This window comes from Penicillium bovifimosum, assembly GCF_028826915.1.
Source record: "Penicillium bovifimosum strain IBT 22155 chromosome Unknown utg000001l_segment0_segment0, whole genome shotgun sequence".
NCBI classification, from domain to species: domain Eukaryota; kingdom Fungi; phylum Ascomycota; class Eurotiomycetes; order Eurotiales; family Aspergillaceae; genus Penicillium; species Penicillium bovifimosum.
In genome coordinates, this window is record NW_026622710.1 from 374263 (window position 1) to 396792 (window position 22530).

The 22530-nt window shown below is 50.8% G+C and overlaps 8 protein-coding genes across 8 annotated transcripts; 3 read left to right on the forward strand and 5 right to left on the reverse strand.

Moving 5' to 3' along the window:
• Nucleotides 1–373: 373 nt before the first annotated feature.
• On the forward strand, nt 374–1752 carry N7515_000156 (NUDIX hydrolase; the record flags this gene model as incomplete). The annotated part of the gene is made up of 2 exons (XM_056660900.1): nt 374–849; nt 906–1752. 2 exons carry the CDS (start codon nt 374–376, stop codon nt 1750–1752), a joined length of 1323 nt encoding a protein of 440 aa, XP_056526066.1.
• A 1177-nt stretch (nt 1753–2929) lies between these two features.
• N7515_000157 (uncharacterized protein) lies at nt 2930–4497 on the forward strand (the record flags this gene model as incomplete). The annotated part of the gene is made up of 4 exons (XM_056660901.1): nt 2930–3066; nt 3150–3177; nt 3242–3755; nt 3821–4497. The coding sequence occupies 4 exons, from the start codon at nt 2930–2932 to the stop codon at nt 4495–4497; spliced, it is 1356 nt and encodes a 451-aa protein (XP_056526067.1).
• A 4836-nt stretch (nt 4498–9333) lies between these two features.
• Nucleotides 9334–10261, reverse strand: N7515_000158 (uncharacterized protein; the record flags this gene model as incomplete). Its single annotated transcript, XM_056660902.1, has 4 exons — nt 9334–9462; nt 9512–9937; nt 10014–10183; nt 10249–10261. 4 exons carry the CDS (start codon nt 10259–10261, stop codon nt 9334–9336), a joined length of 738 nt encoding a protein of 245 aa, XP_056526068.1.
• Nucleotides 10262–12389: 2128 nt separating this feature from the next.
• N7515_000159 (putative tetracycline transporter) lies at nt 12390–13794 on the forward strand (the record flags this gene model as incomplete). Its single annotated transcript, XM_056660903.1, has 2 exons — nt 12390–12458; nt 12511–13794. 2 exons carry the CDS (start codon nt 12390–12392, stop codon nt 13792–13794), a joined length of 1353 nt encoding a protein of 450 aa, XP_056526069.1.
• Nucleotides 13795–14203: 409 nt separating this feature from the next.
• Nucleotides 14204–15266, reverse strand: N7515_000160 (uncharacterized protein; the record flags this gene model as incomplete). The annotated part of the gene is made up of 2 exons (XM_056660904.1): nt 14204–14772; nt 15002–15266. 2 exons carry the CDS (start codon nt 15264–15266, stop codon nt 14204–14206), a joined length of 834 nt encoding a protein of 277 aa, XP_056526070.1.
• A 264-nt stretch (nt 15267–15530) lies between these two features.
• Nucleotides 15531–18429, reverse strand: N7515_000161 (WD40 repeat domain-containing protein; the record flags this gene model as incomplete). The annotated part of the gene is made up of 8 exons (XM_056660905.1): nt 15531–16184; nt 16238–16536; nt 16588–16719; nt 16771–16905; nt 17042–17910; nt 17969–18048; nt 18175–18332; nt 18390–18429. The coding sequence occupies 8 exons, from the start codon at nt 18427–18429 to the stop codon at nt 15531–15533; spliced, it is 2367 nt and encodes a 788-aa protein (XP_056526071.1).
• A 26-nt stretch (nt 18430–18455) lies between these two features.
• Nucleotides 18456–20640, reverse strand: ilv3C (putative dihydroxy-acid dehydratase; the record flags this gene model as incomplete). Its single annotated transcript, XM_056660906.1, has 4 exons — nt 18456–18532; nt 18730–19888; nt 19959–20170; nt 20232–20640. 4 exons carry the CDS (start codon nt 20638–20640, stop codon nt 18456–18458), a joined length of 1857 nt encoding a protein of 618 aa, XP_056526072.1.
• A 1081-nt stretch (nt 20641–21721) lies between these two features.
• Nucleotides 21722–22390, reverse strand: N7515_000163 (uncharacterized protein; the record flags this gene model as incomplete). Its single annotated transcript, XM_056660907.1, has 1 exon — nt 21722–22390. The coding sequence occupies one exon, from the start codon at nt 22388–22390 to the stop codon at nt 21722–21724; it is 669 nt and encodes a 222-aa protein (XP_056526073.1).
• Nucleotides 22391–22530: the final 140 nt, after the last annotated feature.

Sequence of the window (22530 nt, forward strand, 5' to 3'; positions counted from 1 at the left end):
CAACTGTGCAAGAAGCGATCTTCAGCTTCAGAACAGAAAACTGTGCGGACAACAATGCAAATTGGGCAATGGGCTTTTGCTGTAGCTCCAGACCGAAAGCATTCAATAGCCAGCGATAGACGCACGTGCTCGTCTGGACGAGGCCAATCATAGCTCGAAAATACTTGCCAAGCTGCTCGGATAAGTAAATATTCCGTGACACGAATATCCGGTATTGATACTGCGCTTGTATCTTTCGGAATACGAGAGGCTAGACCGACACTGTCGGGACCAGATAGAGGCACGTGCACATGGCTCCGATACCGACATTCCCCAGATCCAAGATGGACCCTTGGACGTCTACAATACTAGTACCAATTGGACATATTACTTGATGGAGCCGGAAGCCGAGCAATCCCCGGGACTATCCCGGCATTTGCATGATGTTCTAGCTGAGCTATATCGCCAGCCCTATCCCCATGTACCAAATCCTCCAAACTGCAAGAAACGCGCCTCGGTCGCCTTGATTATCCGGGTACGGCCAACCTACGATCATTGGCCTAGCTCCAATTACACACCCGATGCTTCTCAGCCAGACTTAGAACGTCTGGATGATTTCTTTTCCCAGCCGTGGGTCCAACATGGCGAACCGGAGGTTCTATTCATCAAGCGTGCCTCGCGCGTGGGAGACCGATGGACAGGCCATGTCGCTCTGCCGGGCGGAAAGCGGGATCCCGAGGATGCAGATGATAAAGCTGCAGCTATCAGAGAAGCTTCAGAGGAAATCGGCTTGGATTTGACAACGAAGGACATCATCGGTGTTGGCAATCTCCCTGAGCGGGTGGTCTCCACCAGCTGGGGGTCTCAACCGTACGTGTCACTATTTGCCTCTGATCTTGAGACCTGGTTACTGACTTGATTTACAGATTGATGGTTCTATGTCCCTACGTCTTCCTCACAACTTGCAGTGATTCCCCGACTCTCAGATTGCAGCCCACGGAGGTAGCATCGACACATTGGATTCCCCTGCGCGCCCTCCTATCGCCATCGCTGCGGACGGTAGAACATGTGGATATGTCGCAGCGATTTGGTCGACAAGGCGGATTCTTGACTCGTGTTGCAGTGCGGTCTTTGATGGGCTGGATGGAGTTCTCGGCCGTGAGACTCGTCCCGTCGGAGTCGCAGCAATGCACTACAACTCCAGGATTCCTTCCTGAAGAGAATGCACCCCGACCTTCTGTGTACCAGCGCTTTAAGGCATGGTGTTTAAGCGGCCAAGCAGAGTCGACTGACACTGCCCGTCCGCTACTTCTCTGGGGCCTTACCCTGGGCATCTTGGCCGACTTTTTGGATATGCTCCCGCCTCACCAGGCTGTGCAGCTGTGGAGATACCCCACGTTCACTGTGCCTGATTTGCGGCTGATCGTTAGCATTGTGACTTATCATCTGCGCAAGCGCAATGCGCTTCATGTCAGATCTGGTGCCCGACCTAGTGACACAGCCTCTGATGCCGAGACTGCAGCGTTCCCCGTCACGGAGGAGACAGATGGCAAACATGACCATAACGAAGTGGGCATTGGTGGACTCGGCGTTGGAAGATATTATGGCCCGACGGACCGCGCCACAGATGGGACATCATATGCCGTGGGCATTATGCTTCGTGGGTACTATGACCGGCTGCGTGTGGCCATCTGGGTCTTCTTGGCCTGGCGTGTAGCCATTGGCTCAATTGCTGGTGTTTCAGCATGGCACATTATTCGACGACTTCGTTGAAGTGTACATTAGCGATGTACCACAGTACAGGAGCAAGAAACATGCATCATAGAATAAATAATAGGCACAGGTACATAACTACTTGTATGTGGCTGAAATACAAATACCCGATTATGTAAGAATTAAATTACGGTATCCGATTCGATCAAAGTGCTCCCCGCATGGATCTGTTGGAAGTAAACATTGAACGTTAACTTCGACATTGAACTCAACAGCGGTCTTCAACTTCTCTTCCTTTTGTTCGGCATCATGGCGGCTACTCAGAAGCTCTATCCACGCGGGACTGTCAAGCGCATTGTCAAAGCCCACTCCAATCGAAGTGTGAGCAAGAACGCCGACATTTTGGTACGCGCCCGAACACGAAGCCTGTGCCTATCTCCCAGTTACTAACTCTGCTTATATGAGTAGATATTCCTGGACTACATGCTCTTTATGCAAGAGTGCGTCATACTCCTTCCTTGTAGCTGGAACCCGCGGTCGCATCTCTCCATTTCGCGTTCTCCCCGATGATGTGTTTGAGATGGGGAGGGGCTAACACATCCTAGATTAATGCGCGAGGCCTCGATTCGATCGCGCAAGTCTGGCGAGAAGAACATATCTGCCAATACTGTGCGCAAAGTCACTGAGGTAAGTTGTTTCGGGTCGAGGATGTCTCTGGAGGACTCGCGAGAACATGACTGACAAGGAGGGCTCTCTTCTAGAAAACACTGCGGAAATTCCAAGGATAAGGGACGATCATGAGACCTTGATCTCTCTTATAATGGCGAATGCATATCTGGCGTCCACTTGTTGGTTCTGATCGGCTAAGGAGAACATAGTGGGTTGATATTACGGCGTTGGCGCATGGGGTGAACATGAACTAGATACCCTGGCAGAAGGAACTGATAGAATTTGTTTAATGATCATATGACTTATCTCTCATTTGCAGTAAATTTGTAGACAGCGTAATTACCTAGTGAGAGCCTTAGGCGCAACAGCCAAGTGCATGAGCGAAGCCAGTGGAACTGCCACACCGACCTAGAAAGGGTTTCTGACCCGCATGTTCATTCTTTCCTCATCCTCATTACCACCAGCTTCTCTACTTTCCTTTCTTCCAAAACGTCCTCTCGTTTTGTCTTTGCCGACCTGTACAGGCTTTCCGAAATTACCTTAATATCTGTGTTACCCACATTCCATCATGCCTCCCGCTTCCGCTGCCCAGAAGCTCAAGGATGCTAAGGGAACCTCGCGAGCTTCGAGCGTCGTCTCCAAGCCTGACCCAGAGAGCCCCAAATCCGAGAACCAAGAGAACAACTATCTGAAGGAGCTTCAAAAGTATGATTGCGATCCTATGAACCTGAGCGCGGTTGTCTACGTGTGATGCTGAATATTGGAGCTAACTATGGTCCCTCATTTAGGACCCTCCGCAATGCCACGAAGAAGCTGGTGAGTGATCATTGCTAGCTACCTTTTCTTGACAGAACCCATCTGACATCTCTCCTTCGTACAGAACTCCTTCGCCAAGGTCGACGCTATCATCGCCGAAAACCCCGACAAATCGCTCGACGAACTCATTGCGGAGAAAAAGATTAACAATGACCAGAAGGCACAGATTCTGAAGAAACCCGCCCTTCAGGCTACTATTGCCCAGACTGAGGAGCAGCTTGGCCACTACAAGCAAGTGATTGCTCAGTACGAGGACCGTCTGGCCGAGGAGAAAGATGCGCTTGTCAAGGCGCACGAGGCGGAGCTCGAAGCTGTCCGTAACAACGCCATTGCCGATGCGACCGAGGCCTCCAAGAAGGCACTGCGCCAGCAGTTCCACACGGTGACCAAGTTCCTATGCGCCGCGGCCATGCTCCGACGCGAAGGTGATGCCGTCACCACCGAGAGCCGTGCTTTCGAGGGTGCTCTGTACGAGGTGTACGCGGGCAATCAGTCCGCAGTAAAGTCGTTGCTGAAGATTGCTGAGGGTGCTGATGATAAGGTCAATTCCGTTGAGGGCGAAACACTCGAGTTCACCTGTTAGTCACGAATTTGCCCGTCTTCTGCCTCCTGGATGTGTTTGCTGACATTAGGATTCCGTTAGATGGCGACCTCAAGCAGGCAGCCGAGAGATTCGCTCCGCCAGAGGAGAATACCGAAGCCGTGGAGGAGACCAAGCCCACTACTGACCCCACCATGGCCAATGCTGGTCTTACTGAGCTTGAGGATTCCTCGCTCCAGGCTCAAGCCGAGCCTACAACATCTCAGGCTGACCAGCTGGCCCCTCCTGCCCAAACTCAGGTTTCGGATGCTGCCAATCCCGTTGCAGATGACAGCTGGGTTCCTGTCTCCGATGAGGGCGAATGGGTCGAGCTTCCACGTAACCCTGCTGAGACCGATACTGGCCTTCAGGCTACCCCGGCTAGCGCTGATGCGGGTCTGAACAACGCTTCCGCTGGGGCGGATGTTGCGCCTCAGAGCGAGAACACTGCCAAGTCGAATGGTGGACGCCGTCGCCGTGGACACGGACCCCGCGGTGGCCGTGGCCGAGGTGACGCTAAGAAGGGTGGTGCTGAGAGCCGCAGTGACGAGGGTCGGGGCGAGGGTCGGGGCGAGGGTCGCACTGAGGGCCGTACTGAGGGCCGTGCCGAAGGCCGTCCCGAAGGTCGCGGCCGTGGTGGACGCAATGGACGTGGCCGAAATGGCCGGCGTGGCGGCGCAAACGGAACCGAGAATGGAAATGGCTCTGGTCCGGCGGAAGCTCCTGCTTCCAAAGAGTAAGAGTGCCAATCCCAGGATGCTAGGGACCTGATTTCAGAGTGTTTTCTCGGAATTGGTGTTCCTCCCGATCCAACGTGATGAACGCAACGAATTTTTTTCACGGGAGAGTCACTTTGATCTCTTCTTCTGGCTTTGCCAAAGTCTTCTTGACCATACCCTGCGATTTTTTGAAGCGTGCATATTTCAGTTCTCAGAGAGCTTCTCTACGGCATAACATATGTATTCTATGGCTATTATTTTATCGGCGCTCGTGAATGGACTGGACTGGTGGACAGGCTTAGGTCAGGGCATAGATCGGAATTGATCATAATGAGTGCACCAATACGACTGCAGTAGGTGAAGCTGTCTTAGCTGTGCCAGCTCACATATGTAAGGCTTAAGCTTTTTGAGACAGCAGAATGTATTTGTGTTTGTTTACAAATGTCACGTAGAGGCATATCAAAAGTAGGGGGGCTTTAGGTGCGGGTCAATGAAAGTGACATGATCTTGAATGATACAAAAGGTTGTTTTATTTGATAAAAAGACTGAAAATCAGGATATGCAGTTAGTAAAGTCGTTGCATGGTCTAAGGTCAATACACCGTAATAGCTGTAATAGCAAATAAATGGGTAGAATTTATTGAGTGGAACTAATTTTGTTATGTAGGCACAGATCTCCTGAGAGTAGAGGCACCGAAAGACCAGGACGTGAAGAGTAAGAAGGCATCCGCAGACGAAAACATCTCGGCTGCCCTGGAATAGAGCGCCCGTATGAAGACCCAAAGATTGTGACTCGATGAAGGTCACTTTCATTGCTGCTTTGACTGTGATAGGTTGATATGTAGACGGTGGTGAGTCAGTGAGTGTGATCAGGCGCTTCGTGAGACCATATCCGGTGGAAAGTTGCATGAGAACCAGGTTTGAGATTTGAGGATACCATTTATCCGTGAGAGTTGCAGCGCGGTGGTTATTTAGTGGGTGGCTGCAATGATGCACGGAGGCAGGGCGGATGATAGAAAGCCCATGGGGCATGTTCTCGGCATGATGATCATCAACACATGGGTAATCATAAAGAGATGGTCTGTCTGGGTGGCATCGAGCAAGCCCGCAAAGGCGAAGATGGAAAGGCCAAAGGCCCATATTGATAGACGGCTTGCATGCTCAGTGGTGGTTAGTGGCCAAGATGAAGCAGAGACGCAAGAACCAAGGAGCCACAGAGCCGTTGCCGGGCGTGGTAGCCACCAGGTAGTCACGACAATGGTCCAAGTATTGGGAGGCCCATGAGTGCGGATGATCGATGTTGCAAATGGTCATCAGAATGTAGAGATTCTTTGGTGGCAGCACAACCAATATTGACTGGCGGCTAGAATGCAGAGGGCACTCATGAGGAGGAGGAGGATGATGCTTCTTGGTGGTTCGTCGCAGGGGGTCAGGATGGTAGGGCCGAAGATTGAAGCTTCTTTTTTAACGGCGCGAATTACTCGCAGTCAATGCGTATGGCAGAGGGCTTGTTGGACAATGACGTTCGTAGTGAGTGGTCAGGAAGGCCAAGTCGAAAAGGCCGTAGGTGGATAAGATGTGGTCGGTCAATGGTGGTTGGTGATGGTAAGGATATGGGAGAAGGCGGTTGATGAACAGGTCAAGAGGGAATTCCCATTTCGAGAACAGAGTGGATGATGGAAGGCCGGAGTGGACAGGCTCGTTGGTTGTGGTGGTCAGTTGTAGATGACAGTTAGGAAGGCGATGAACGAATGCGTTGATTGAAATAATAAGTTTCTGATGGATAAGGGTAGATGGAGAAGCCAGGATAGACAGTAGATGGGAGGTTGATTTTAGTAGTGGACGATCATAGATAATATTTGGAGGCCTGAAAGGCCGGTTGGTGGATGGTGGTCAATGACGGTGCTTGGAGACGAAGTAGAAGACAAGAAGGGTATAATAAGAGGCATGGTAGACAACATGTGGAGAGAGTTGATGTTACGGCGGGCATAAGAGCCAAGATCAGAAGGTCAATTGATGGATAAGCGGGTTGCATTCAGTAGCAGATGGTCGAGGAATATTGATGTGAAGGCGAAATTGAAGGGCCAGTGGGGTAAGATGGCGAGGGGGTTTGAGCGCAGGCAGAGCAGACGGCGAAAATGGTTGTTGATGATGGATGAGAAGATGGAGACAGTTGGTGGTTGACTGCAAGGCGAAATTGGGAAGGCCTCAGTAGGAGCAGTGGACTGAGTGAAGCAGGTTACCCTATCCAGCCTCCCGATTGTCCTGAAGCCAAAGAGGCCCGCCACGGTAAGGCTAGATATGGATGAGTGACATAGATGAGCTCACGTGGGAGAGCTAGGATGGGCGAGCGTGGGTGAGTGGTACAACCTATATACAGCCTCCCGATTGTCCTGAAGCCGAAGCCCGCCACGGTGAGACTGAAGATAGGTGGATGGAGGTTCCGAGGTGGTGCAGTGGTTGTAGTTGCGGTTGCTATATCCAGTCTCCCGATTGCCATGAAGCCATGAGGCCCGCCACGGTGAGACTCAATATAGGTGAGTGGTAGTACCACATCTAGCCTCCCGATTGTCCTGAGGCTGAAGCCCGCCACGGTGAGACTGGATGTGGTTGGGTGAAAGCAACCCGAGGGTGTGTGTGGATGGTGCCAGAGGATGGATGGTGCCTGAGATTGTGTGGTACCTGAAGGAGGATGGTAATAAGAAAAGAGGAAGAGATGTGTAGGAGGAAAAGAAAAAAAGAGAGAAGAAGAGGAGGAGGGGGTATTTATACCCTTCCTCTGGCTGAACTGAACGAGAAGGAGCGTGTATGGTTCCTTCCCTTTTCACGGCGGATCCAAAATGTCTATGGAACATGGAAACCACCATACAGTACCTATTGATCAGGCAGCTCCAAGGCCTAAATATTCACCAAGAGGCAGATCGCAGGCCCATTAGGAGCTTGACATCGTGAAGTTGTTGAATCTACGTGATATTGGGACGAAAGGTAACTTGTTTGGAACTGATATACAATCCCACTACTAGACTCAAGTTCAGAATCGTAGGCAAGCAACGGTATGCTTATCCAGGTCCTCACAGTGGACGATCAAAGCTAGTACCCAAGGTGACATAGTATTGGTATCAAACCCGAATACGCATGCAGCTTAAGCCTTTAAGGCCATAAGCAGAGGCCAGGAAGTAGCCTGCCGCCTCCGTGCGCCATTTGTTGAGAGTAATGCTATATGGAGAGCAGTTGGTCCATCAGATGATCAGAGGGACAGACTCAGAGGGAGGACTGAGGAGTGGTCACGTGCCCACGTGGTGAGCACATACACTCTCTGGACTCTGACTCTCCAATACTAAATACCCTGGCGTTGGTGTACTGGGTGGCTGGTTCTTTCCCTTTCTGGCTGCCATCGTTCCGAAAATTCTGCCACCGCCCTGTCCTCCCGGGTATAAGTATTTCCTCCTCCGCCGTCTCTTCCTCTTCTTTTCTTTTCTTCTTCATACTTACCTTGTTTGGGTGGCCGCGATCAAGAAGGCGGTTCACCACAGTTTGGTCCCTGCATTGCACATCGCGGCGGAACAGGCTGTTCAATGGCCTGCGGGTCATTGACAGGCGTATTCTTTGGCACCCCTCATCCACTCTGTGGACTTTTTCTTTTCATCAATCCTCGAGCCAGCGGCACGAGATTGGAGAAGAGGAATTTTGTACCTCATCTAACACTACACAATTCTATGTCGGCATGGACTAGTAATTAATTTGTGAGCTATTTACACGCACTTCACGTTTCTCTCTCCCCTAAGGGGTCGTGATGTATGTCAATCAGCCCAGCATGGCCTTATAGGAAAACTAAGGAATAAACATCGCTGCGTCTCGTCACAAAACGACCCCCTTTGGAGAAGGAAGATGTGTTGTGTAGATCACAAATGCCATGTTCCATAGTCCATAGTCCATAGTGCATAGTCCATAACTGCTAAAATTGACTGGCGCTTCATGCTCCCCCTTTTGTTTAGGCCTCCTTAGTGTAATGAGCAACATCCGTTAAGGCCTGTCACTTTGTCTCAACAAGCCATATCCAACCTGAACATACTACTACAGTAATAACACTCTCTACGCGCATCACAGCAGTCCATATTGAGTCCATAATCGCTAAATACTTTCTGAATCCATTCAGCCCATGTCACGCCGAGACTCGAGCCTGGAGAGATTCGAGATATCTCCCAAGTCACGTACGTCTGATACAACGAGGCCAACATGACTACATACGAAATCAATATTCTCAAGCTGCACAGATCCTATTGAGTGCTTGCTCATTACTGGGTATTCCTAATACCCGAGGAAACGCGAGTTCCAAGACGCGTGTTTCGGGAGCTTCCCGCCAACTGGCGATCCTCCAGCCAACTGACAAGCCTTCTGCCAACTGGTCAAAATGCAAGACCCTTCTCTCTCCTCCTACAGCACTTCCTAAACTGGGTTCAAACATCCATGGGCAGAATAAAATAACTAGATTTAAAATGTTTTCCAATGAGACTGGAAACGCTGATTGTTCTCATCGCCATCAGGATATGCAGTTAATAAAGTCGCCCACCAAGCTCAACTTATTCCGGCTTGCTACCGATGCACTTTCGTTAAACATACGCTAAGTTTGACATGTGGCCATCTTTGAGCGACCTCAGATGTACCTACTGATGTCCTCATATGAATGCAGGTTAAGTTGAAAATTACAGACTGGCAAATAATAGGTGGTCGAATTACATTGTCATGGGTGAACGTCCAAAGAAAAAATTCAATTGACTATCTAGACGAACAAAACAGAACAGAACAAAAACCAGAACCAGGTGGCCTCTACGGCCATCCCTCCGTTTCGTAGGGGTTCTCAGGGGCGGGGCTGCCGATCGGAGTTGGGCACGGCGCCAGTCTGTCGCCCCTGGGCCTGCAGCTGGGCCACCTGGCCCTGGAGTGCCACGACATCGGCACGCAGCTCCCGGATCTGTCTGGCTTGGCTCTGGAGGACTTGAAGGACAAAGCCCGTCGAGAAACGGGGGTCGGGGGACCCCGGTGGCCTGAGCCGGGTTCAGGGTGACCTCGGGGTTCACGGTGGTTGTTGCCGGCGCCGTGGCGCTCAAGGTGGGAGCTGCTAGTGCCGGAGCTCGCGCCCGCGCGGCTCGCGACGCACGCGGCTTTTTAGCAGACAGGCCCCACTCCATAGGAAAGGCGCACTGGAGTGCGCGGTACAGGTCATAGAGGCGGGACACCGCCTCCTCCCTCGGCCGCTGGCTGGCCAGCACAGGGAGCCCACCCAAGGCGTCGCCCATCTGCTTCTTGAGCAGCTTCTGGGCTCTGGGGTTCCGAAGCAAATGGTCAGGGTGAACCTTCTTTGCGGCAAATTCTGCCTGCACTCGGTCGTGGATCTCGCGGATCCACGCGACCACTTCCTCTTTTGCGCCTTGTTCATTGATACCGAGGTTCCGCCAGTACTTCTCCACGGCTTAGGGTTCATGCCCTTCCGGAGTCGGTGGGCCATTGCGACTCTGTACTGGAAGATGTTGGACACACATTTCCAGGATCGACAATCCCGGGGAGACGGAGTGACCCGCGAGCTTCACACCTTGGAGTCGCTTTGGACCGTTTGGTTGCTGTAATGAACGGACCCTGCGCAGACCCCGAGAGAGTCACGATCAGAGTCACTGGATTATCGTGAGGCTGGTCCAACTGCGGGTGTCGCGCTAAAGAGAGTGAAAGTCAGCTTCTGTAACTAGCGAGACATGCTCGAGACTCGGGAAGGACATACTGCTTTGGTTCATCGCGGGATGACGCGACGCGGCTTCGAAGGTGATAAATGCATCTTCCCTCGAATTTGTTCGGTTACCATCACGAGAACGCCGTGAGGCTCAGGTAAGAGGACCTGACAAGCCCGAGGCTCATCTATACTGGCAGAATATGCCCCATATGGGAAGGTGGGCATAGGATGAGCAGGAATGAAAAGAGGAGATTGGAAACTTTGAAGGGAGATGAGGAAGAAGAAAGGAGAAGGAAAGTCAACAGTCGTACCTAGGCGACATATATAACTCCATTTTAGGTCGCGTGACTGCGACGTGAGATGCTTCGAAGGATTTTCCTTCCTGTTTTCATCATATGACAGCGACCTTGAGTGCGAGATTGGTCTCTCATGTCTGCGTACGGAGTAGGTTAATCTGCTAACGTATATAGAACCATGCCATTATGTCGGTAGTCGTAGATAATGCCCCCTCTTCTTACATAGACTACAGAATCATACGTACCTCTTCCTATCGAACAGACACTCTCAACGAAAGATACTATAGTCAAACACATCGAGCACGTGTCATCCTCTATGAACAACTCCTCGTTCAAAGCTTTGTTTGAAGAATCCACCGGCGTTCGAGAGCAACCTAGATCCTTCATGTATCTGTATCTGCTCAACAGGTAGTCTGTGTTGCCAGAATTGACGCTGCGTTCCCAGCGTGGTTTTTCAGCATAGAATATTCCACTGCTTCCAGAACGACAATGGCGATACGCTCATGGCAAACTAGAAAGTTGCACGGATTCTCATCATTATACTCGGCTTTGCATTCCCACAGAGCATACAATACTTCCTCAGGATGAGTTTCAATTTCCTTCTCATCAATGTCAGCTTCAGCGGCTTCCTACAAGTCATCCAGTCCACATCAGAAAGAAAAAGCGCACGGCGGCCACAGAAAGATCCTTGACTAAGAACAGTTGGAATCACGGTTCCTTGAAGCGACTGCAGATTGTTGTCACGTTGTAGGCGTATGTCAGGTGACAACATCCTGGGATATCTGTGATTCTGTGCCTTTCAGGCTTTCAGCTTACCCGCACGGGCCACACCAACATGTTACATGACTGATCTTCCAACAAAATACAAACACTCCTGATTGTGCAATTCCGGGCACGCGATCAGGAGCCCGAGCAGTAGCGGTTTGAAACGCCGAGTTCTGTTGCCATTGAAAAGGCCATGTCTAGGTCTTCATCGCATTCGGAGAGACCTATGAGGCTATGACGTTGATCAGTATGTGTATGGACCTGGGGAGACGGAGGGGGAGAGAGCGAGCTAGACCTACGCCATCCCCAGCGACCCATGATGAGTATTGATAACAATGGGAGAGTTCGTGGATGTGAACTAAAAGTACGCAATTGGGATATGAAAACCGAGCGATCCAGTGAAGTCTAGTCAAAGGGCGGAAGGTGAGGGATCAAAAGGAAGATGCCGGGATATTCAGAAAGACAAGGAACAGGTTTGAGACAATCAGAACTGAGAGAAGTCTTAGTTTGCTGCACAAATCAGCACAATGGGCAAATGATTCTGGAACCTGCAACTGGGTATATAAAGAAGTGTTTGGCCCTGCTGTTTCATCATTCTACTTCCAACCTCCTCTTCCTCTTCCTCCTCTTCCTCCTCTTCTGAATCTATATCTATATCTATATAGACAATTTTACCTACGCCGTCTCAAACACAAAGCCGCAAGGTCAGACATCAGCATTCAGCCATGTGCATATTAACTGAGAGACCCAACTGACCATCGATGTACTGTGTACACAGTATGACTATGAGGCCATCCATCTGATTCCTCATTCCATATACATGACCACGTGATCAGATCGCCGGTGGCTGAGCGGCAAGCCTCAGCGTAATGTAATCCGAATACGCAGTACAGCCCTGCAAGGCGCATCAGGAATGTCAATGCGTACATGTATGCGGTTAGAATACGCACCGTATTACAGGCGGACCATGGCTGAAGCTCACTTTCAGCGGGCACTAACCGCGATAAGGAGCGCCCGAATACGCAGTGGAGCTGACAAGCTCCTCTTATTTACTCAACTTCTCATCCTTTCTAGTCGCATACTTCACTTCCTCTTCGCCTTGTCTGCTCTCTTTGTATATACAGAGCAACAATGGCTATCGCCGGGGCTCAACGGAAGCAGATATTGAAGGTGTTGATGCTATCGTTGGTGCTAGACCTGGTATGTCCTAATACCCCCGTCTCAACATGCATAATAAGCTAACAATGCCTAGATATCCTTTACATTCATCCTCCCGCTTTTCCCCTCCCTACTCTCATTCTACCGCGCGCAAGATCCATCCCCAGACTCCCTCCTCAACCGCATCTTCCACTACCTAAACGCCTACAAGAATTCCTTCGCGCGCCCAATTGATTCCCGCTATGACATCGTCCTACTCGGCGGAGCTCTGGGCTCTCTATTCTCCCTCCTACAGGCATTCGCTGCACCCGTCATAGGCCGTCTATCGGATCGCCATGGGCGTCGTCGCGCCCTGCTCATCTCCATGCTTGGCAACGTTGCCAGCGTCGCGCTCTGGGTGTCTGCCAGGGACTTCCGGACCTTCCTGGCCAGTCGCATTGTCGGCGGATTGAGCGAAGCGAATGTTCAAATGGCAAATTCTATCGTGGCGGATATTACAGACGAGCAGCACCGTGGTTCCTCCATGGCATTGGTTGGCGCTTGCTTCAGTGTTGCGTTCACTTTTGGACCTGCGCTTGGAGCTGCGCTTAGCACCGTTGATCTGGTTGCGGAGAACCCGTTCTTCGTTGCGGCTATTGTATCCCTTGTTCTGATCGTCGTTGAGACGGTGTATCTCTGGGCTTGTCTGCCTGAAACGCATCCTCGCTTGACCAAGCTTCAAGTCGAGGGTGGAGGTGTCTCGGCTGAGAAGAGTGATGCGTCGAACATTAAGAAAGAGGAGAAGAGCGATGCTTCCAAGCGTATTCATACGAATAATCCGGCATTGCTGAATGCCCTTCACTTCCTTTTCCTCCTCCCTTTCTCCGGCTTGGAATTCTCCCTCCCGTTTCTTACTACAACCCTCTACGCCGGAACAGGCTCGACTACCAGTCCTGCTGCCTTAAATGGACGGCTTTTATCCTTGATGGGCTTGATCGCATCCCTTCTTCAGGGTACGCTGGTGCGTCGACTCCCGCCGCTGATTACCCTTCGCGTCGGCGTCGTGGCGTGTGCCATCTCCTTCTTCTGTCTTGCTCGTGTCTCTTCGCCATCGGGTCTCTACGCTGCTGGCGCTTTGCTTGCTGTAACTACCGCTACGGTTGTCACCTCACTCAACAGCCTGGGCAGCTTCGAGGCGCAGGATGTTGACCGCGGCGCGGTCATGGGTCGTTTACGGGGGTGGGGCCAGGCAGGTCGGGCAACCGGTCCTATTGTATTTTGCTCTCTATTTTGGTGGGCTGGGCGTGAGGCTGCTTACAATATTGGCGGATTGGCCATGTGTGTTGTAGTAGTTGCGGTTTTCGGCTTGTTGAAGTCGCCGCATAGAAAGACCGAGTGAAGTTCAGTTTGTGCATTATATTGCTTGTTGCTGGTCAGAGCATGGCATCTTTGGGGTCATTGGCGTTGGAATATGAGGTTATAGATCTAGCTTGGGGTTACTTGTTAGGTTATTGTAGATTAAGGGTCAAATGCATCATCTGTTTGCTTCATTTATTCACATCGAGTACAGGGTATAATACAGAGAAGAGTGGCGATGTAGCATCTCAACGCTCTTGCAAGCAGACAGGTAAAGAGTGGAGTTCAATATCAAGCGGGCGCCGTGGAAATAATCTTTCGCCGATCAGACGCCGTGGCGCCCTAAATCAGAAAGATTAACGTGCCAAAGAGAAATCGGAGTTACCAAGGACGTGTATCTGTACAATCTATCACTACCTTGGAGACTCAGTGGTAAGACAATCGCAGAAAGATTAGTTCAGCACTGATCTTCTCCGACGATTGCCAGGAGCAAATCCTTGATTTTGATAAGTCTCCATGGCCAGTCCCGGGTTCGCAACAGGATCCAAAGAGCCACGCGCCTTGCCAATAAGCCAGTCAGTCAAAGTCACGAACTTGGCGGTCCGGTCCCATCCGTCGGCTTGATCGGCGTGCTCGATGGTATGTGTCAAAATGCGCCCTTCCTCGTCGAAAGAGAAGATAAAAAGGCCGTCAAATTGATCCTCCTGTGACAGTTTGAAGATAGGCTCATCGCCGCCGAGGAGCATACTTAAGCCCTTATTGGTCCCCTTCGTAGAACCTGAGAGAGGGTTGGTTTGTGTGTCTGGTGACGAAGTTGCGGTATTCGATGACGAGGCTGGGCTATGAAAAGGCCCGCTTTCTGTTCGTGGTTCGGTCTTCCAGCGTACAATTAGGCGCTCATCGCCACAATCGTGGTGGCTACCATGATGTGTGGGATCGAGAAGTGTACCAGAACGTACGATCCTTTCGCTCAGAATCTGGAGTTTCACGTTGCCGACAAGTGGTATGCTGCTCCATGCAACTGGGACAGTCCATAGCGCTGCACGATAAAGGGTACGTCCCTTGACAATGGGAAGATGTGGATGAGTGGATGGAAATAGGTGAAGGTTGACACTGGGGGAGAGGATATTGGTGGGTAAGGTGTTGTACAGTAGAGTTGGCAGGAGGGGTGACAGGGTTCGTAAAGCTTTTTATTCAAGTCAGTTCACCAATCTGCGAGGCTGTAGAGGCTAGAATAATGGAGTACTTACTCTCTCCCAGCTTCAATGTTCTTTCGTCTGGCGGTTTGTGGTCGTTCTTCAGGGGACCGGGTCCGTCCAGTTCCCTTCGTACCCGTGTCGGTGAGAAGAAATATGTAGTTGGGAGAGGAGAGACTGAGGCTGGGGGTAGCCAGGGCTCATTGAGAAGACCATGACGCGGTTGTGCCAGTCGCTGTCGCGAAACCGAAGCAAAGAACCGCCCCGCAGAGACGCGCTTTGTGGTGGGAGACACACGCGGAAGAGCCAGCTTCGGCATGCTGCATTTCAATAGCAATTAGCTATGATCGTGATCGTTGCTTGCCAGCCATACAGTTCAGCGGGTAGATGTGGATTGACTGAAGTTGGAGGATGATCGGAGGTCGGGGAAATGACGTCGGAGCCAATGACGGGCCGATCAAACTAATACAGGCCGAGAAGCATCTTTGACTACGATAACGACTTGGGAATAGTTTCACTTTGTAGATTGCTGAAACTAATAGGTGTCACTAGGTGTTATTGCTATGTCCTAATTGCCTGCTAATCAAGCCAATTCATCATCGTCACCCATTCCCATCACACGTCGCTCTGCTAGATCACGGATCTTGTCCTCCAGAACACCGCGCCCATATCGCTGTGCAATCTTAGCAGCTGCCTCGAGCATCTTGCCATTGCGGTCTGTCATCAAGGCCACCAGCTCCAGCGCCTTCATACCACGATCCTCACCCTCTCTGCATTCAATGGCCAGCATTTGCAGCAAGTTCTTATCCAAGTCGAGCTCCCTCCGCGCCAAATCAGTCCGCTGGGCGGCTGTGGCATTGGTCGCGGAGAGGAGGTCGCGGAAGAGCGACAAGAGTACGTTTCCACGGACAAATGATTCCTCAAACCGGGCACCTTCTGTTGCAGTCTCTTCAGATTCGGTAGGATCCTTCGGAGAGCCACTGGCAATCGGTACCTGGAACTCGAATTCACTGAGCAGTGGACGCGGGAAGTAAGGGTGCTTATCACCACCCTTGAGAATGATACAGTGGAACTTGTCTTGTGCCACAGCCACAGGCCAGTATGTTTCTTCCTTTCGTCCTCCTGCGAGACGGGCCATCTGCTTAGTGTCCAGGAGAGGGACCCATCGTGCTTGGCCTGGTGTACGCCAATGTTGTAGTACTAGTAGAACGCCGGTAGAGTCATAGATACAAGGGTCCTAAGAACAGGGTTAGCATCTCTAGTTGGACGAGAAGGTTGTGTACCACCTACCCCATTGTCTGAAAAGAAAATACTCTGCAAGGAAGCCCCTTCCGGAAGGGCAACGGTGTCTTCGTTCTGGCAGATTTCGTCGCGCTTGACGTTCTCCACCGTATATCGTAACGTCGTTTGGAAGCCATCAGGTCCGACGGGCCCGTTTCCGATACTCATAATGTAGTCACGCCAGGCTGCGCAAGTCACAGCTCGGCTCTTCTGCCGATACACCTTGTAGGGAGTCCCAAAGAGAGTGTATACTCGGACATAGTCCTTTGATGTCACTGCGACGATGTATGAATCGCTCAGTGCCAGAGCTGGTGAGATTAGTACCATTATCATACGAGCACATCCATGTGGAAGCATACCTTGAACCCGTTCTCCCACAGGCAATTGAGTCCGCCAGTCGGCTCGTGCAGTCCACGTCTCATGCGGCCGGTAGAAGATGGTTGCCGGGCTGCCATCCAAAGGGTTATTGGCGAAGAGTGTTCCATTGTCATCTAATCTCAATCAGTCTCCAACTTCAATGCACACGGGACCGGGAAACTCACTCAGACAGGCTTTATCGTACTTATAGGGATCTGTAAAGTGGAAATCTCGATGAGTTTCTCTGTCGTAAAACTCCACAGTAACGGTGTGATGTGTCTCCTGGTCCACCGTCCACACAGCTCCAGTCAAGTTCAGACCTGTCGATGTTAGTAATTACACTGCGGACGAGCGGGAATGACAACATACAAAGGTATCTCCTGCTCCCAGCCCACGGCGTGCTACCAGGCTGAAGAGGTGGATGGGCCCTAGGCTTTGAGAAGCTTGAGTAAACACGCTTAGTGTCGGGAATGTCAAGGTCGTCGAGATGATCATTTGACCGCTTGCCATAGAGATTGAGCTCATCGGCATAGCCAGCCCCATCATCATCCTCGACAAAGTCCATCACATCATCGTCGTCCCCGCCAAGGATATCATCCAGCGAGTCTGCTGGACTGCCTCTCCTTGCTGCCCGCTGGATGGCCTCCTTGGACCGGTCGGCCAATGTCGTCTGTGCAATATTGTTGGATATTTCGCCCAGTGGTCCCGGCAGTATAGGAGCAGCCTGGAGCGGCTTCTGTAGCAAGGATTCGTGCTCCTTCGGCACAAAGTTATCATAGATGAAAAGCTCTCCATCTGAAGTTGTGAATGAAAGCGAGTTCTTGGTCGGGTGCCAGGACAGGTTCACGACATTTGCAAAATTATAACGTTGCAGAGTGTTCTGTGTCTTTGCTTCCCAGAGCACGATATATCCATCCTCCGCCGCAGACGCCAGAAGGGATCCGTTCGGGGCCCAGCTCAAGGCTGTGATATCGCCGGTATGACCGCGAGCAAAGGTCTTTTCTTTCTTCCACTCCGAGGTCGAGTAGATAGAGATATCCCTAGTCGCATCCGCGGAAGCAAATGCAGTACCATCAGGATGCCACACTGCTTTCGATGTGGCCTCAGCCTCTGGCTCTAGTCGTCGGATAACGCCGTCGAGTTTGCGGACTAGCTGCGGCTCTTCCTCGTGCATGGTGTAGACATAGAGGATTCCATCCGTCCCGGATACTGTCGCATACCGGCCACTGGGATCAAATGTGACATGCTTTGCTCCTTTGGACTGTTCGCGCAGATACTTGACTTGCGTCATGTCGCCGACTTTGACAATCTTGACCGTGAGCTCACTGATAAGCCGATATTAGTATATGATAGACCATTTCCAATGCTCCGGCCAAGGCTTACTCGCTTGCCACTGCAACCCATTCCCCGTCTCTTGTCAGTGCAATATCTCTGACCGGCAAAGCGCATCGTACAAGCAACTCCTGTATGTGGCCCGACATGATGTCGTACTTCCATACCGTTCCATCCTCGGCGCCCATAATAAAACACCGATTCTAGCTGCCGTATCAGTTCCTGTGGCGGGCCTTGGGTTTCCTATCCCAACGTACCGTGGCAGCAATTCCGAAATGCGCGTCGATACCTTCGTCAACCGTCTTGGGCTCCCCATCTTCGCCGACCGTGTAGATACGAATGGCCGAGTTGGAACCACCGGTGATGATCCGTCGTCCGTCGGGCGTGTGTGCTAGAATAGTTGTGCCAGGTGTGTCTATGTAAATCGCGTTGTCAGTAATTGTCTTGGTTTCTAAGTATGATGATAACTCACGGGCTGGCCGTCCCCGTGGCCGAGAAGGATCGAAACTCATTGTGACAAGGCTTGCCGTGAGCAAATTCAAGAATCAATCAATGGCAATTGAAAGCCTGAAGCATCGTTCGACCTTAATTTGGTGGATCGCAAATGACAGGGATCTGCAAGGTCCGACGCGTTCGCGTTACGCGCCTTGATCGATTTAACCCGATTTGGTAACATGATAGGGCTCAGGGCTCAGGGTAAGGGCCCCTTCCGGGCCTTCCTCTAGGTAGGGGTCCAAGGTATCCAGTCTGATTTGATGCTGGTTTATCTGATTTAATGTTGGTTTATTTGAATAGATACTAGTTTCCAGCACCTCCAGCTGTCAAGAAATCGAAATCCGCTCCGTCTTGTGCCTGATTCACCGATCGTTCATACAACCCGCGGTATCCTCTCCTTTGTTTTCTGGCCTGTGTTACTTCTGCAAGGGTCTGCTTGCGTTGCTCGATCCGGACCTGCAGTACTTCATCGGAGACGTGCAAATGCAACTTCCGAGTCTCGATATCGCAAGTAATCAAATCACCGGTCTCCACCACGCCGAATGGTGACTCTGGCAACGCGGCTTCAGGCGAGATATGGAGAATGATGGTTCCGCCTGCGGTTCCAGACATTCGACCATCGGACAGCCGTAGCATATCCTTGACTCCGGCCTCTGCTAGCTTCTTCGGAATCGGTATTAGACCAGCCTCTGGCATACCTGGATTACCGACCGGTCCGATATTTTTCAAGACCAGAACGCTGTCCTTTATCACATCGAGCGATGGGTCATCGATTCGCTGAGCAAGGTCGGCCGAATTTTCAAACACTACGGCCGGTCCTGTGTGGGAGAGCAAGGTTCGGTATTTGGATGCCGAGGCCTTGAGGACCGCTCCATTTGGTGCGAGGTTGCCGCGCAGAACAGCCAGCGACGATGCGGGAAACAGGGGATTCGACATTGGCCGGATGATGTCTTGCGCAAAGGAGAGTTGCTTGGACTGAGATGCATCGAGGACCTCGCCCAGCGTCTGTCCAGTGATGGTCATAGCGGACAGATGGAGCAGGGGTCGGAGCACTTGCAATAGCGCCATCATGCCTCCTGCATTATGGAAATCATCCATATAATTATCACCGCTTGGTTTGAGATCGATCAGCAAGGGCGTTTTGCGCCCAATCTCCTCGATGGTGTCCAACGTGATGACTCCCTGTAGCTCTGGATGCCTATTCGCAATAGCTAATATATGCACAATGGCATTCGTCGAGCCTCCGATAGCCTGAAGCACGGTGATCGCATTCCAGAATGACTCCTTGGTCAATACATCTTGTGGCCTCCTCTGAGATTTGGCAATTGCAACCGCATTTGCGCCGGTCTCTTCAGCGATTCGCAATCTCGCGGACGATACTGCTGGTGCTGAGGCGCCCCGTAGCGGCATCATTCCTAGGGCAGCAGTGATACAAGCCATTGTACTAGCAGTTCCCATGACTCCACATGTTCCTATCTGAACAAGTAGCAATTGACATTAGCAAACTGGCCAGTTGACGGTTCGAAGAGGGCGCATCTGCACATACTGTTGGAGCAAGCTCTTCGTTGATCGCCGCAATTTCTTCAACATCAATTTCACCCGCGCGAAATGCCGCCCAATTGTTCCGGCAGTCGGTGCAGGCTCCAATGCGCTGTCCACGGTGGCTCCCGGGCAGCATTGGACCCGTGATCAGTGGTAGGATTGGCTTGTTTGCGGAGATACCACCCATCAACTGGGCAGGAACGGTTTTATCACACCCTACACCATGTCAGCACCGTTCTAACCAACTAGACAAGTAAACAAAACAGTCGACGCTCACCTCCAATCATTATACACGCATCCAACGGCTGGGCTCGGATCATCTCCTCCGTGTCCATGCTCATAAGATTCCGCAAGAACATGCTGGTTGGATGCGAGAATGACTCGGCAACGCTAATAGTAGGAAATTCTATGGCGAGTCCTCCATTTAGCTGCACTCCACGCTTGGCAGCTTCAATGAGCTGGGGCACATTTGCATGGCAGGGATTGAATCCCGAGTTGGTGTTGATAATTCCCACAATTGGGCGGGAAAGAGCATCTTCTGAATATCCAAGGGCCTTTATAAACACTTTGCGGAGGAAAAGGGAGAAATGAGCATCTCCATAAGATGTGAGGCCCTGGCGAAGTCCAGAAGTGGAAGTGATTGCATTTGCAAGATCGTAGTCTTTGTTGGGGTCCTGCTCGTCCATTTTCAATATGGAGTTATGGACAGCGATTCTATGCAGACGTATCAAAAGAGATGACTAGTATGATCATTGATATCTTGGCTTAACGTTAACTATTGACTTGGTTTATTCCCCGCGTCTTAGTGCCATCGGTGCAAGTCCGATCCGGATATTAATCCGAGGGGCCGGTTAGTAGTTATAATAATCCGCGAAGTAGATTTTTTGAGGCATGCTATATAAAGAGTATATGAACTAATCAATATAATAACAAAAGCTTTATAAAGTAGCTAGTATTATGCGATTATAGATTATTTAAGATATAAGACTCACTTCTACATTTGCTGATGTACTAACTATATAAGTATGCATTAGTGTTAGCCTTTATGGAACTAATATAATGTCTGCTTTTTATGTTCAATAGGTGAAAGCATGATTAGGAATAGTATCAATTTATATATCGTATAGTAATGGATTGCATGAAATTTGACGAATGTCGAATACTGACTATGGGATGAAATGATGTAAAAAAACGTGAGATGATAGCTGGGGAGCTTCAACAACCCCTGAATTAATTGCTACCCCCCCTGATCATTATAAACTAAGATAATCGAGGAGGTGATCCAATTCGTCCGAAACCCTGGAGTTCAGCCTGAGGCCCCGGTCGCAACCCTAACTGGCCCAGTTCCCGTACCCCATCAAAACATCTCTAATTTTCAATCGCCCTTTTCTCGACAACTAGAAGGCTGTGCATACTCCGAAGCAAATCGGAGATCAATTAGCTAGTCTATTATAACTGACTGAAATTTGAGGCCGATTGGAGGACTCTACACCTTCCAAGTCTGGCCACAACGTAGACTCCCAGTCAGGCGTACGACCCACTTTTCCTCCCATAGTTAAGAGAAAACCATAACCCCCAGTCTGCCAGACTGGGCCACCCCCCGTGGGATAGAGCAGATGAATGGGTATCGGCTCCAGACGTCAAGGCGCTGATCCAACTGTGCGATTGATGTTTAAGAACAGAGAATAAAGGTCCAGATACTGACGAAACGGTCCAATATCTTATACCTTCCAATGACTGGCGTTGGCCAAACTTTTGAAACACTTGTCATGTGAAATTCCCCTTGATCTGCTGCCCGAGTGTTGCGCAGCGAGACTCAAATATATCAAGCCAGGGCATCCGGCGAATATCTACCATGATACCCTTCCATGAGGCCAGCCTATGCTTCTTGATAACGCCAACTATCATCCTCATAGCAAGTTCATGGTCTTGGTCACTGGTTTCGCCGATACCACAGAGTATGAGAAGCCAAAGGCGGACGGTTTGCAGGTGAGAATCCCTACTCCAGATACTCTGCAAATCAGTATCCTCAGATAGTATGTTTAGCAATGCTGAGACCCATGATCTGGCAGTCCCAGGATAAGAGCGACATCTCCGCTTCACTTCAATGATCCAAACGGTAGAACCGAGTCGTAAGGCCTCTGATATCATGTCCGAGCGTTGCACCCGCCTCCCTGATATCGCTGGTTGTTGCCGCAGAAGGTGGTAAGCGACCGGATTCATGAGAAACCCCATTCGCTCTTCGTCATCCCAGATGGCGTCGCCATTGGTGGCTAGCTCGGCACGCAGAACTGTAGCGAGCGCATTGAGATCCGCTATGCAAGACATCACGCTTGTCAGCCGAGTGTCTTGCTTGATCTCACCGTTCAGAAGGCTGAATAGCGGAGCAGGAAGCGTGTCTAGGGTCAATTGATGGTTTAAATTGGCGCTTGGCATTGCCGTGCAGAGGGGAAAGAGTGGCTTCGTATCACGCAATAAGGCAACTGTAATGTCCGTCCTGTGATGCAAACATCAACACCATGTGTCTTTCAGATAACTGTGCTTGTCGCGGATCCATACCATGAAATCATGACCAT